Source organism: Gracilinanus agilis, chromosome 5, assembly GCF_016433145.1.
Source record: "Gracilinanus agilis isolate LMUSP501 chromosome 5, AgileGrace, whole genome shotgun sequence".
NCBI lineage: Eukaryota > Metazoa > Chordata > Mammalia > Didelphimorphia > Didelphidae > Gracilinanus > Gracilinanus agilis.
The window spans coordinates 197,102,970-197,115,996 of NC_058134.1; the positions used below are offsets into that span (position 1 = coordinate 197,102,970).

The 13,027-nt window shown below is 38.3% G+C and overlaps 1 protein-coding gene across 1 annotated transcript in view; it reads right to left on the reverse strand.

Annotated features, from left to right (window-relative positions):
* The window catches only part of ZNF384 (zinc finger protein 384), a 23,340-nt gene extending 10,559 nt beyond the window's left edge, over positions 1-12,781 (reverse strand). The window contains exons 1-4 of the mRNA XM_044679501.1: positions 12,287-12,781; positions 1,557-1,627; positions 592-829; positions 33-204 (exon numbers count right to left, since the gene is read on the reverse strand). Of these exons, the coding sequence (XP_044535436.1) occupies positions 33-204; positions 592-829; positions 1,557-1,622 (476 nt within the window). The 5' untranslated portion in view covers positions 1,623-1,627; positions 12,287-12,781. The remainder of the gene's footprint in view (positions 1-32; positions 205-591; positions 830-1,556; positions 1,628-12,286) is intronic.
* Between the last annotated feature and the right edge of the window lie 246 nt (positions 12,782-13,027).

The following is a 13,027-nucleotide window of genomic DNA, read 5'->3' on the forward strand; positions in this document are numbered from 1 at the left end:
CACCCCCGCCCCCGCCCCCGCCCCCGCCCCCTTCTTCTGCCAGAGCTGATGCCACCTTCTTGGAGAGGTCAGGGACCACCTGCAGGGCTTGGGAGCCAGGGGGAAGGGCTGACACAATCATGGGAGCTGAGATGGGAAAGGTCTGAGCTGAGGAGGCTGTAGTCACTAGAGAGCCTGAGGGGGATGTGATCACCAAGCCTGGACCTAGGAGCAAAAGAAAGAGGGGGTTACTGTTTCGTAGCCCTGGTACCTTACCTTATTTTATTTCATTTTAAGTCCCAGAGAATCAAATAATCACTTTAATGAAACTGAACTGTCCTACTCAGCCCAGCATTTGCAAACCCTAAATCTTACAGTAAAAGGTCTCTCACTCTAGGCTCCCACTGTCATCTCAACAGTGAAACCTCTCCCTTGATTGCTCCCTTTCTGCTCTCTACTTAACAGAAAAGTAGAATACTGAACACACTATAGACTCCTATAGAACGTCCAGATCCCACTCTCCCCAGTGACACATGGACTGTCCCATCTTGGATTGCCTGCGGATTTTCCACACTGTGGTCAGGTTATCGGGGAGTGAGTGGAGCTACTCACCAGCAGTCATTAGTCCTGTGGATGGCACTGGCACCACAGTGATGTTCTGAGTGACTGAAGCCTGGCTGTGTGGTGTCAGCTGATCTGGCTTTGTATCTGCATCCATGCTGATGCCTGAGGGTAAGGGTACTGAGGCAGGCACCGTTAACAGGGTGGGATAGTGAGGTGGAGCCAGACCACAACCTTTCTCTGGTAGCAGCTGATCCTTCATCTTGTTGATGAACATGGTGTTTTCTATCTAAAGGAAGAAAAAAAATCTGTTATCAGAAAGGAGCAAGGATTCTTTTCTTCCCTTCTCCATAGTATCTCCCTTTTTAACATATAATGGAGATGAACAAACTAAGAGTTGGTGTGCCTGTCTAGAAGGGAAAAGGACAATATGCAGGGGGCAGCTAGGTAACACAGTGGATAGAGTGCCAGGTCTGTAGTAGCAAGGACCTAGGTTCAAATCTGGCCTCAGACACTTCCAAGCTGTGTGACCGTGGGCAAGTCACTTTACCTCAATTGCCTAACCCTTACTGCTCTTTTTTCTCAGAACTGATACTAAGGCAGAAGGTAAAGGTTTTAAAAAAAAGAGACAACATGCAACTCAGTGCCTCTGATTTACATTTAATCCAGTAACATGAGATACTTTAGGGGTAGTAACTGATTAGTTGGGTTCTAGTTTTGCCCAGTAGTTAAATGGTGGAGAGAAACCACTATTTAAAGCTAAACAATTATAAAAATACTATTTTATATTTGCATGGTGCTCTAAAGTTTTCAAAACACTTTTATGCAAATTATCTCTGCTGATTCTTATATGCAGATACTTTTCCTCTCATTTTATAGAAGTGACTTGCTCAAGTCCACTTGGCTTCTAAGTGGCAGAATGAAGACTAGGAATTAGGTATCTGACCTTTGGGATCCTCTGCCCTCTCCATTATATCAGGTATATGAGAGATGAAAAATAAAGTAGCATAACCTACCTGTCCTGAGACTGTGGGAACTGCTGGCCAGAAGTAGGGGGAAGAATTGAAATGAGATTCTTCCATTCTACCTGGAAGGAAGGAAAAGACCAAATCACATTCTGGAAGACAGTATGAAAAAAAATCACCAAGGAGGAAAAGTAGCATAGAAGGCTTCTGGTGCTCCTCTCTGAGGGGCAGATTTTAGGTTTTGTATCTTGCAGTGGTATCCCAAGCCTAAATTTAGGTACCTTCATAACTGCAGTGATAAATGAGTTAATAATTCTAAAAGACTCCACACCTATCTCATTCACACTCCTTTCCCAATACCAAGAGAGTTGGTATTATCTCCCCTTTTTTGACAAAAAGAGAAACTGAGCCTAAGAGAAGGGAAAGGATGGGCCCATAGTAGCACATTAAGTGGCAAAGTTGAGAATAACAATAAGAAAATCTTCATTCCCCTCTTCCTCACCATGACTAACAGGATAGGATCAAAGACGTAAAGAGGTGGAAGGGATCTCAGAGATCATCTAAGACAATGCCCTTATGTGATAAGTAGCAAATTAAGGGTCAAAGAGTTAAATTAATGCTCATGACTAGGAGAGTTGAGAAATCAAGATGCCAGATGATTATTTACCCAAGGTTGTTTTAGGACAGTCCAAAGAAACACAGCTTCGGGCAATAACTTAAGAAGCCGTGAAAAATATTCAGCAATGGAGCAAGGAAGTGATATCTCCCACTGAATGCACCTCAGTCACCTTAAAAGTCTAGTTCCTTTTTTTTTTTTAAACCCTTATCTTCCCTCTTGGAATCAATATTGTATATTGTATATATTCCAAGGCAGAAGAGCAGTAAGGTCTAGGCAATGGGGGTTAAGTGACTTGCCCAGGGTCTCCCACTGAGGAAGTATCTGAGGTCAGATTTAAACCCAGGATCTCCCAGCCTTGCTCTCAATCCACTGAGCCACCAAGATGCCCCACTTCATGGGGCTTCTTAGCTCTTTTCTGGTATGCTAAATAGAATTTCCAATTCTTACAAAACCTTTAAAATGAAGCAGCTTGCAATTTTGCTCTCCTGTCTTGTAATAAAAGGTCTTCTGCTAGAAAATGGAGGAAGGCAATGCACCAAATTTCTGAAGATAATATAGCTTCCTGGTTTTTAAAAAAGTGACTTTAAAGAAGTTATCATATCTCCAGAAACATAACCGAGTTTAATAAAAGCAAGTATTAATTCTGTCTCCTAATATTAGCATTCAATTTAGAAAAGATCAGTTTTAGGGGCAGCTAGGTAGCTCAATGGATTGAAAGCCAGGCCTATAGATGGGAGGTCCTGGGTTCTTTATTGAATATAATTTTTGTTTTACTACATTGTTGTGAAAGATAAATTTAATATTTCTTCTTTTGTTTGTGTGGTTTTTATGCCCTTATGTCCTAATATGTGGCTAATTTTTATAAATGTGCCATATGCAGCTGAGAAATATGCTTTTTATTCTCATTCCATAATCTCGAAGGGGTATATATTTGGCCTCAGGCACTTCCTAGCTGTGTGACCCTGGGCAAGTCACTTAACCCCCATTGCCTAGCCCTTACCATTCTTCCTCCTTGAAACAAATCCACAGTATTGGTTTCTAAGACAGAAGATAAGGGTTTTTAAAAAAATCAGTTTTAACAAACTACACTCCAAGAGAAATGAAAGAATGTCAATTCAAAGTAGCTTTTCAAAGCAGGATCTATGAATACTCCATTTCTTTTGGCCCCCTATCCTTATACTACCTAGCATGGTATTTTAAAAAATTAAATTAAGTTTAAAAAAATGAACAAAAATGTGTTTTCTGCCCCCCACCCCATCTTCAACTGCCCTGAAAGAGAAAAGGAAGAAAACCTCTTTTAACATGTATACATTGGCAAGCAAAACAAATTCCCACACTGGCCGTGCCAAAAAAAAAAAAAAAAAAATTAAATTGTCTCAGTTCGAAGTACTTCAGGTACTTCGTCACAGGCCCTCTGAATTCATGGTTGGTCACCGTAGGAGTCAGAGTTCTTAAGTCCCTTAAAACTGTTTGTCTTTATATTATTATTATCATTATTATCATACAAATTGTTCTAGTTCTGCTCACTTCACTTTGCGACAGTTCATATAAGTCCTTCCCAGGTTTCTCTGAAACCATTCCTCTTTCATTGTTTCTTTTGACACAGTAACTCTTTGGAGTTATGCATTTGTATGCACATGTATACGCGTGCACACACATTCATTCATATACCATAGTTTGTCTAGCTATTCCCTAATTGATGAGTACGTCCCTCAGTTTCCAATTCTTTACCAACACAAAAAGAGATGCTATAAATATTTTTGTACATAGGTATCCTTCCCCACACCCACACCCTTTTAAAAAACCCTTACCTTCTGTCTAAGAATGGATAAGAAGTATCAGTTCCAAGGCAGAAGAGTGGAAAGGGCTAGGCAATTGGGGTTAAGTAACTTGCTCAGGGTCATACAGCTAGGAAGCATCTGAAGCCAGATTTGAACCCCAGACTGCCTGCTCCAGTCCTGGCTCTTTACTCAGAGCCACCTAGCTCCTCACTCCTTTAAAAACAAAACAAAACAAAACAAAACTCTTTAAGGTATAAACTAGTAGTGGTATATCTGAGTTAAAGGGTATGCAGTTTAATAACTTTTGAGGCATAGCTCCAAACTGCTTTCCAAAATGGTTGAACCAGTTCAGGGTTCCACCAACAGCTCCTCCAGCATTTGCCATTTTCCTTTACCAATGGGTGTAAAGTAAATCCTCTGAGTTTTCAAAATTTGTATTTCTCCAATTATTTAATGAGGTAGGGCCTCTTTTTTTTTTTTTAAACCTTACCTTTTGTCTTAGAACCAATCTATGTATTGATTCCAAGGCAGAAGAGTGGTAAGGGTAGGCAATGGGGGTCAAGTGACTTGCCCAGGGTCACATAGCTGGGAAATGTCTGAGGCCAAATTTGAACCTAGGACCTCCCATCTCTAGGTCTAGCTCTCAATCCATTGAGCCACCCAGCTGCCCCTAGAGCCTTTTTAATATAACTTACACTGGCTTAGATTTCTTTCTCTAAAAACTGCATGTTAATATCCTTTAGATCTTATCAGTAGTGAATAGCTCTTACTCTATTTATTTAGAGCTTTTTGGTGGAAAAACTTTAGCTGTCATGTAATAAAAATTGCTTATTGTATATTCTAAGATCTTCTCTCTATTCCTTATTTAGTCACAAACTTATCCCCTATCAAAATATCTGAAAATTTCATTTTTTATATTGGTAATCTGATTTTCCTCTTCTTAAAAAAATGATTTATTCATTTTTTTAAAGTTCCTAGTTTTGTTAGTTAAAAATTTATTATTTTTTTTGCTTTCAATTTTGTTTGGTTCTTTGGTTTTCAGGATTTCCATTTTTTAGTTTTATTGGTTTTTAGAGATGTTGGTTTTCCTAGGCTTTTTTTTTTTTTAGTTGCACACCCAATTCATTGTTCTATTATTAATGATAGTGCTTAGAGATATAACATTTCCCCTAAGGACAGACTTGGCTACATCCCCCAAAATATATTGTCTCACTGTCACTATTTTTAATGAAGTCATGTCTTGTTTCTCTGATTTGTTCTTTGACCTATCTATTTTTTAGGATTATGTTACATAGTTTCCAATTTATTTTTAATCATTTCTATAGTGACTCTTTACTGAATATAATTTTTGTTTTACTACATTGTTGTAAAAGATAAATTTAATATTTCCTCTTTTGTGGTTTTTTTTGTGCCTTAATACATGGCTAATTTTTATAAATGTGCCACATGCAGCTGAGAAATATGCTTTTTATTTCCATTCCATAATCTCTAAAGGGTATATAATATCTAACTTTTCTAAAATTCTATTTAGGCTCTTTATTTATTTGTTTTTGTTGTTTGTTGTTTTTTTTTTGCGATCTGTATAGGTCTGGAAGAGTTACACTGAGACCTCTCAATACCATAGTTTTATTGTTTATTTCCCCCATAACACATTTAACTTTTCCTTCAAGTATTTAGATGCTATGCCATCCAATGTACGTGTTTAGTACTGATATTAATTTGTCAGTAGTATCTTTTGGTTAAAAGTAGTCTCCCTGTTTTAATTAAGTTTATTATTGTTGTTCCCTTGTTTCATGTTATGATTGCTTTTTAAAAAGCTTTAACTGAGGCAAATTATTTTTTTTAGGATTTTGCTCCAGTTACTTATTTTAACACTATGTTAACTTTTATGTTTCATGTGTGTTTCTTATAAAGAACATATTCTGAATTCTACTTTCTAATCCATTTTGCTATCCTCTTCCCCTTTTATGGATGAATTTATCCCATGCACATACATAGTTATGATCACTAATTTCATATTCCCTTCTATCTTATTCTCTTATATTTTTTCTTCTTTGCTTCTCCCCTACATTCTAGAGAAGAGTATAGTGAGAAAGGAGTACACTCAACATCAATGCTCTAAGTCTGATGTAGTCTGCTTCTGCTTTCCTGCTTCTTTTCTCCTTCCCCAGAGCCAAAACACTTATTATCTTTTCTTTCTCTACCTTTAAAACTCTCTTTGAGATCCACCCTCTTATATGAAGATATAATTCACTTATTTCTGTTGAGTGAAATGTATTTCTGTACATTGTGTGTGTATTCTTCCCCACTTTGGGAAGTGAGATTCAAATGTCACCTGCTCTCCCCATAATTCTTCCTCTTTGTATAGACTTTTTTTTTCTTTTTTAAACCCTTAACTTCTGTATATTGGCTCGTAGGTGGAAGAGTGGTAAGGGTGGGCAATGGGGGTCAAGTGACTTGCCCAGGGTCACACAGCTGGAAAGAGTCTGAGGCCAGATTTGAACCTAGGACCCCCATCTCTAGGCCTGACTCTCAATCCACTGAGCTACCCAGCTGCCCCCTTTGTATAGACTTTTACTTGCTCACTGTTATGAGATAATTTTCCCCACCCTTCTCCCTCCTACCCTCAGTCCCTACTTCCTACCATATTCCTTTTCCTTTCCTTTTCTCTTTCTTCTAAAATCGTCAAAAGAGGACAAAACCTCTAAGAGACCCTCTGTCCTATTATCAGATTCTAGGATCTCTGATGATACTTAGAATATAAACAGTTTATCCTTTATACCCTAGGATGCTGGCTTATATTTACCTTATTTTTTTTTTGATGCCTAGGTTTATATTTCAAAGTTTCTACATAGCACTGGTCTTTTCATCAAGAATTCTTGGAAGGCATCTTTTTCATTAAAGAGCCATTTGTCCCTCTGAAAAGATTGTAACCAATTTTGCTGAGTAAGTTATTCTTGGTTTTAAGCCTATATACTTTTTATCTTCCAGAATACTTTATCTTAAGTTCTGTAACCCTTTAAAGTTGTGCTGGTAAATCTTGTGCATTCCCAATTAGGGCTTCTTATTACTTAAATTCTAACTTTTTTGCTGCTTGTGGCTTTTTAGAAGTTAACTTGGAATTCCTGGATTTTGCATATAATGTTCTTTGGGAGTTTTCTTTGGGGAGTTTCCTTCAAGAAGTGGACTGAATTCTTCTTATTCTCACTTTGTCCTCTAGTTCTAAGAGATCTGGGCATTTTTCTTTCATGATTTCTTTAAATGATTCTTTTTTGGCTCATGACTCCAACAGTCTAATGCTTTTTAATATCTTTACTCAATCTCTTTTCAAGGCCAGTTGTTTTTGTTATGAATTAAACTTTACATTTCCTTCTATTTTTTTAGTCTTTTGATTTTGTTTTAAAACATCTTGCTTCATAAAATCATTATCTTTATTTGGTCCTTCCTAATTTGCAGGCAGTTTTTTGCTGAGCAAAATTTAGTACCTCTTGTGCCAAGCTGTTAATCCTCTAATTCTTTTTCTAGATCTTTTCTAATTTTTTCCTTTTGTGCTCTTCTAGCCTCCCCCTCACTTCAGACTTTATGTTAGAGTCCCACTCTGTGAATTTCTGGAGGGAATACTAGGGCCATACTTATGTCCTCTTCAGTCCTGCTGCCAATTTCTTGTGGTACTGAGTGTTGTGTCATTCCAGATCTCACATACTACTTAACCCTACTCAGGTTAGGGACCTGAAAGCCTTAAGTGCTCCCAAAGCAGTCTGATCCAGGGCAAAGTTTAATGGCTATCCACTTGGTCTGAGCTCTGCAAGTTTCTGTCCTATGTTTAAGTCTGAGCAACACAATTCTGAGCTTAAACCTTGTTGGAGTTCCAAAGGATTGCTGCTAGACTCAACCATTATTAGCTTGCTGGAAGACTCTGCAAGTTCAGAAGAACAGAACTGCAAGATCCCCTTTAGTCTTGGATTCCTTCCATGGTCATTCTATTCAGGTTTCAGACTAGATTGAAAACTGGAATTGAGACCCTGCACTACTTTCAGGGTCAAATCCAAGCAATTATTGCTTATTTCAGTAGTTGTTCCTCACTCAATAGACACTCTAAGAGTTTGTTGACTATTCCCTCTTCTAGATCACTATCCCAAGGTACAGTACCACCTTCTTCAGTCTCATATTGGATTTGTGATTACTTATTGGGTACTGAGTGTCAAAGCTACTAGCTGGCACCCATTCCTGCAAAAGCCAAGACCTTCTGTATTGGAGTTGGGACTCCTCACCCTAGTGTAAAGTCATGGATAGCTCACAAGAATAACCCTATTCTTGGTCCATAGACCTACCTTCTTATGCTGACCTGCTTTGGAAAAATGACTCATCGTGATTTTTTCTTGTATTTCCCAGTCAGGTCTTAATCCTATGTTTTCTAGATCTTTAATGGTAGAAGAAAACATAGCTATATTTCTTTCTGCTACTACACCATTATGGCTGGTTTCCCACGTGGTATAGAAGTCTGCTTAGAACATTTGGCTAAATATTTTTTAAAAGTGAAAAACAATGCTTGCCATACATACAAATAAGCTGTTAAATGTCAGAGCCTCGCCTTCCTACCTATAATATCCTGCTGTACAATTTCTCAGGTGTAGGAAAAAACTGATAGGAATAAAAATATTGATAGCTATTAGGAATTAGCAGTTAGGTTGAGGAAGCTAAAAGGGATACATTTTCTGCTCATTACACATTTTTCCTTTAGGGTACAAAAGAGGATTGTACTTAAAACCAAGAGACCTGGGATGAAATGCTAGCTACACCCTTTGCTGAAGGAACTTGGGTGAGTCACTATCTGCAGTTTCCCCATCTGTAAAATGAGGATAATAATACTTGGCCCACCTACCTCAAAAAGCTGTTAGGAGGGAATATTTTCTAAATCCTAAAAAAGCAATTAAAGCAAGCTATTATTTTTTAATAAAACAGAGACAGGGATATACCTTATTGACAAGACAGTATAATCGAAGAGGGAGGGACCTAGAGAGAGGGATGCCTGAAGGTGAACAAAAGCAATGAAAATCATTCTATCCGATTCAGAGAAGTTTGAATATTGAAGAAGGGCTTTCTGGTGGGATCACTGGTATTCTCATATACTCCGGTAAAGTCATAACAAATCTTTTGGAGAATAAATGCAGCTTGTCCTATTTTTTAAATTCAGCATTGGCCACCATAGTAAATGGATTTTTGAATGATGGATTCTTATTCTGTAACAGAAAACAAAAAGGAACTTCTACTTATTCAGCTGCCTGATCCTCTTCTCTAAGTCTTAAAGAAGTTAAGAGCGTATAACAAATCTTGGGTCAAGATAAGAAATGATGACTGGTAGACTGCCAGTGATGGTCAGGTTTCTGGCAATCATAATCATCTCCTTCTTGGAAAAACATCTAAGAGTGATGAATTATGTATGTATATATACATACAATAAATACATATATATGTGTATGTATATATGTGTGTGTGTGGTGGAAGAAAATATAGCTATATTTCTTCCTGCTACTTCACCATTGTGGCTAGTCTCCCAACTAGTATAGTAGTCTGCTTAGAATATTTCTATTACACACACACACACACACACACACACACACACACACACACACACACACTCTAGATAGACACATATATATGTATTTTTAGTGGGGAGGAAAGGACAACAAACATTCAAATCCTCTGAGATTTCTTTTGCTTTTACCAACAAGACTTCTGAAGAAAAAGAGAATGGTTTGGGAGGATGAACAAAAACATTTATAGAGAGGATCATCCTTTAAAATATCTGAAAGTCATAGCAACAACTCAACATTAATCCTCTCATTACTTACTATAATCCTCCTGAATTACTTCTTACAAATCACCATCCTTATCCATGTTATCATCCCAAAAGATAAATATCAAAATGCAATACCGATTAAAAGATGCACAAACCCTAAAATGCCTACTGATAGCTGGCTTCACATCAAAGAGAGTTGCCTCTTTTGGCTATACCACAGTAATCAACAATAACTAGTACTAATCTGGGGAGAAGTACAGAAAATTATGATTCCAAAGAGAGATTACAATAGAAAACCATATCAATCAATCAACAGGAGTTTATTAGCCACCTCACTGTGCTAAGTGAATTTTAAGGAATTTTAAGAAGTTAGAAATCAAAATCAGAAGACCTTGATTCTACTGACACATTCTTCACTGCCAGGCCTTGGGAAAGGCTCTCTTTAGACATTAACTGTACTATCAATAAGGAGGAGGATTATATATTTAATATTTCTGTAGCCTTGAATTTAGACAGCATCTTCATTTTAAGTCTTAAATAAGATGAGGATGCTGGTGCCAACAGAATATTAGCTTCTCATTAAGTTGTTTTTTTTTTAAACCCTTACCTTCCGTCTTGGAGTTAGTCAATACTGTGTATTGGCTCCAAGGCAGAAGAGTGGTAAGGGTAGGCAATGGGGGTTAAGTGACTTGCCCAGGGTCACATAGCTGGGAAGTGTCTCAAGGCTTAGCTCTCAATCCACTGAGCTACCCAGCTGCCCCCTCTCATTAAATTTTAAGTAGAAAGACCATCTCCCTTCATTTCCCAATTAGAAATAACAAATATTCATTATTATTAAGGGAGACTCTACTTCTTTTTTCCAAGACATACTCTTTTTTATATAGCTTTTGGAAAGAAACATTTATCAATCAATTCATTCACCAGATATTTATTAAGCATCTGGTATGCACAAGGGCCATTGCTAAACACCGGGGGAATATTCTCCTTCACCTGGTCCATTGAATAAAAGAGAATGAGACAATTTTTGAGTTATAGATTTATGCCTTTACATGTCAACAAATGGCTTTGGATAATTCACTGCTTCTTTAAGCTTCTACCTGGAGAGAATGAACTCCAGAAACCAAGTTTATAAAGGAGAAAAGGTAGGGGTAAAAGTGTCATATTAAAGAATAACATGCTTGAAGGGTTCCTGAAAAGAAAGGTGCTAGAGAAATACTTCATCAAGGATAAAAGTTTTTTTTGTTGTTTTTCCCCTATGAAAAAGTAAGAATCAAGTTTTGGGGGAGCTATAATTAGTCTAATGGCTAGAAACCACATAAAGTGAGAAGACCTACAGAGAGAAATGAGGTCCGAGGTTTCTGCCTAAACACCCTAGATTAATGAAATCAAGCACACAGAGAACTACAAAGAACAATCAAATAAGCAAATGGAATTAAAGGAAAAAACAAAACTCTCCCTACTCTTGGAAAGTGACTACTATTCCATCTCCAAACAACCCAGCAGGGCCTATTACCAATAAGCAGTCTACTATCTAGAGTAGCAGCTTCTGGTCCAGCATCCTTGGAATTCCAAATTGTAGAGGTGTCTTTCAAGATAGTTTCCTCTTATGCTGACATTCTCACCAGGAATAATTGTAAGACACAAGGGGAAAAGGAGAATTGGGTACTGGGGAGCCTGGAATCTCTTGACAACAGGACAGTAAGGGCTGTATGTGGAGAGGAAACTTATCTTTGACATAAGAGGCAAAACTTAAATAGTCATCATTAAGTTGGGGTCCAAAAACAAGCTCTCGAAACCACTCATTACCAGCCTAAATTTGGTTCATAGTAGTTGCCTAGAAGAATGAATGCTATGAATTCAAATCCCTGTCTGTCTAAAAAAAAAAATACATCTTGTTCAGTTTTGCCTGAAGCCAAGTTTGCTCTACCAAGGTATTATAAAACATTATCTCTACTTATTAATCTTACCATCTAACAATTATTTAAAAAAGACTTAACACTTCTTTTACTATAAATCTTTTTTTGTTAGTTCTATATTTAATTCCAAACTTAATTTTCAATTCAATTTCTCAGTTTATTGCAAGCTGAGCCCCAGCTCTGATCTCTCAGCACATGATGTTATCTGTGCCACACACTAGCCACTAGAATTTCTCAATCAGCAGCTATACCCTAAATATCCCACTGCTAACAGCAAGGGCAAGAAGCTTGGTCTAAGTTGTGCTTACTTCAACGGCAGGAAACCACTGCTAAGCAATGCCACATGGGAACACAAACAGCATCTTTTTAAATGGCATTTTGTCCATCACTGGTGGTTTAAGTTGGGACTCCCATTCCTAGGTAGTCTCTTGGTGAATGGCCTAAAAGGACCATACAGACCAATTTACTTTCCCCTTCTCTCAAAGCTTAGTGTGAGTATCATTATCAAACTTGGAGTTATAATTGACTCAAAAAAGATTGCTACTTCTCCCACAACAAATGCCACAATTAACTTGTTACAGAAAGAAAAACATACAATGTGGGCAAGATGACCCTTTCTTACCCCAAAACTAAAACTGCCCCTCTTTATAGTAAATGTTTCTTACCCTCTCTCTCCTCCTCCTTCTGTCCTAGTCCTCTTTCTCAATGCTCCCGAACTTTCTGAAAACAAAGTGTCTGTGTTAGAATAATCAAAAAGGGTGTAATTAATGAGGTGTGGGGGACCTCTTAGGATTTCCAATCTGTCAGCTGTCAGTCTGGAAGAAAGACAAAATTCCTGCCTCTAACCCAAGAGAGGGAAGGTTACAATAACAGGAATTTAGTCACTAAGTAGAAAAGGATTAAATTCCTAGTAACCAAGTTGAACTATCTTCACCATTTAAGTATGGGCTGAAAGGAACCCCCCTGGGAGAGTAGAGCTTAGATACTTAATTCCTTCTCACAGGTACTCAAAGGTCAAAAGTCAGGGGGGAAAAAAGGAGGTTGAGGAGGAAAGGAGGCAATCTGATCACCTCCCACCTGTGAGGACAGAAGACCAATCTAGGGATCAGAACTGGGATGGGGTGCCCCAAGTTCTTGTGCCAGGAGGCAGAGTCCCTAGTGCAGGCCTAGCCACTCCCATTGGCCACCCCCCCACCCAAACCCCTGAGAGGACTTTGCCCCACATCTGTCAAGGGACCCATACCAAGAAACCTCTCCGGGTCAAACCTCAACCCTCCCCCAAAAAGATACATGGACTCCTCCTAATAGGGCCCCCTCCGCTCTAATAAACCCCGTCTTCCCCCACGGCAGCCTCCAAGATTGCCCCCCTCTTTGCTCACGCCCCCTTCCTCAGAGCCCTTCTGGGA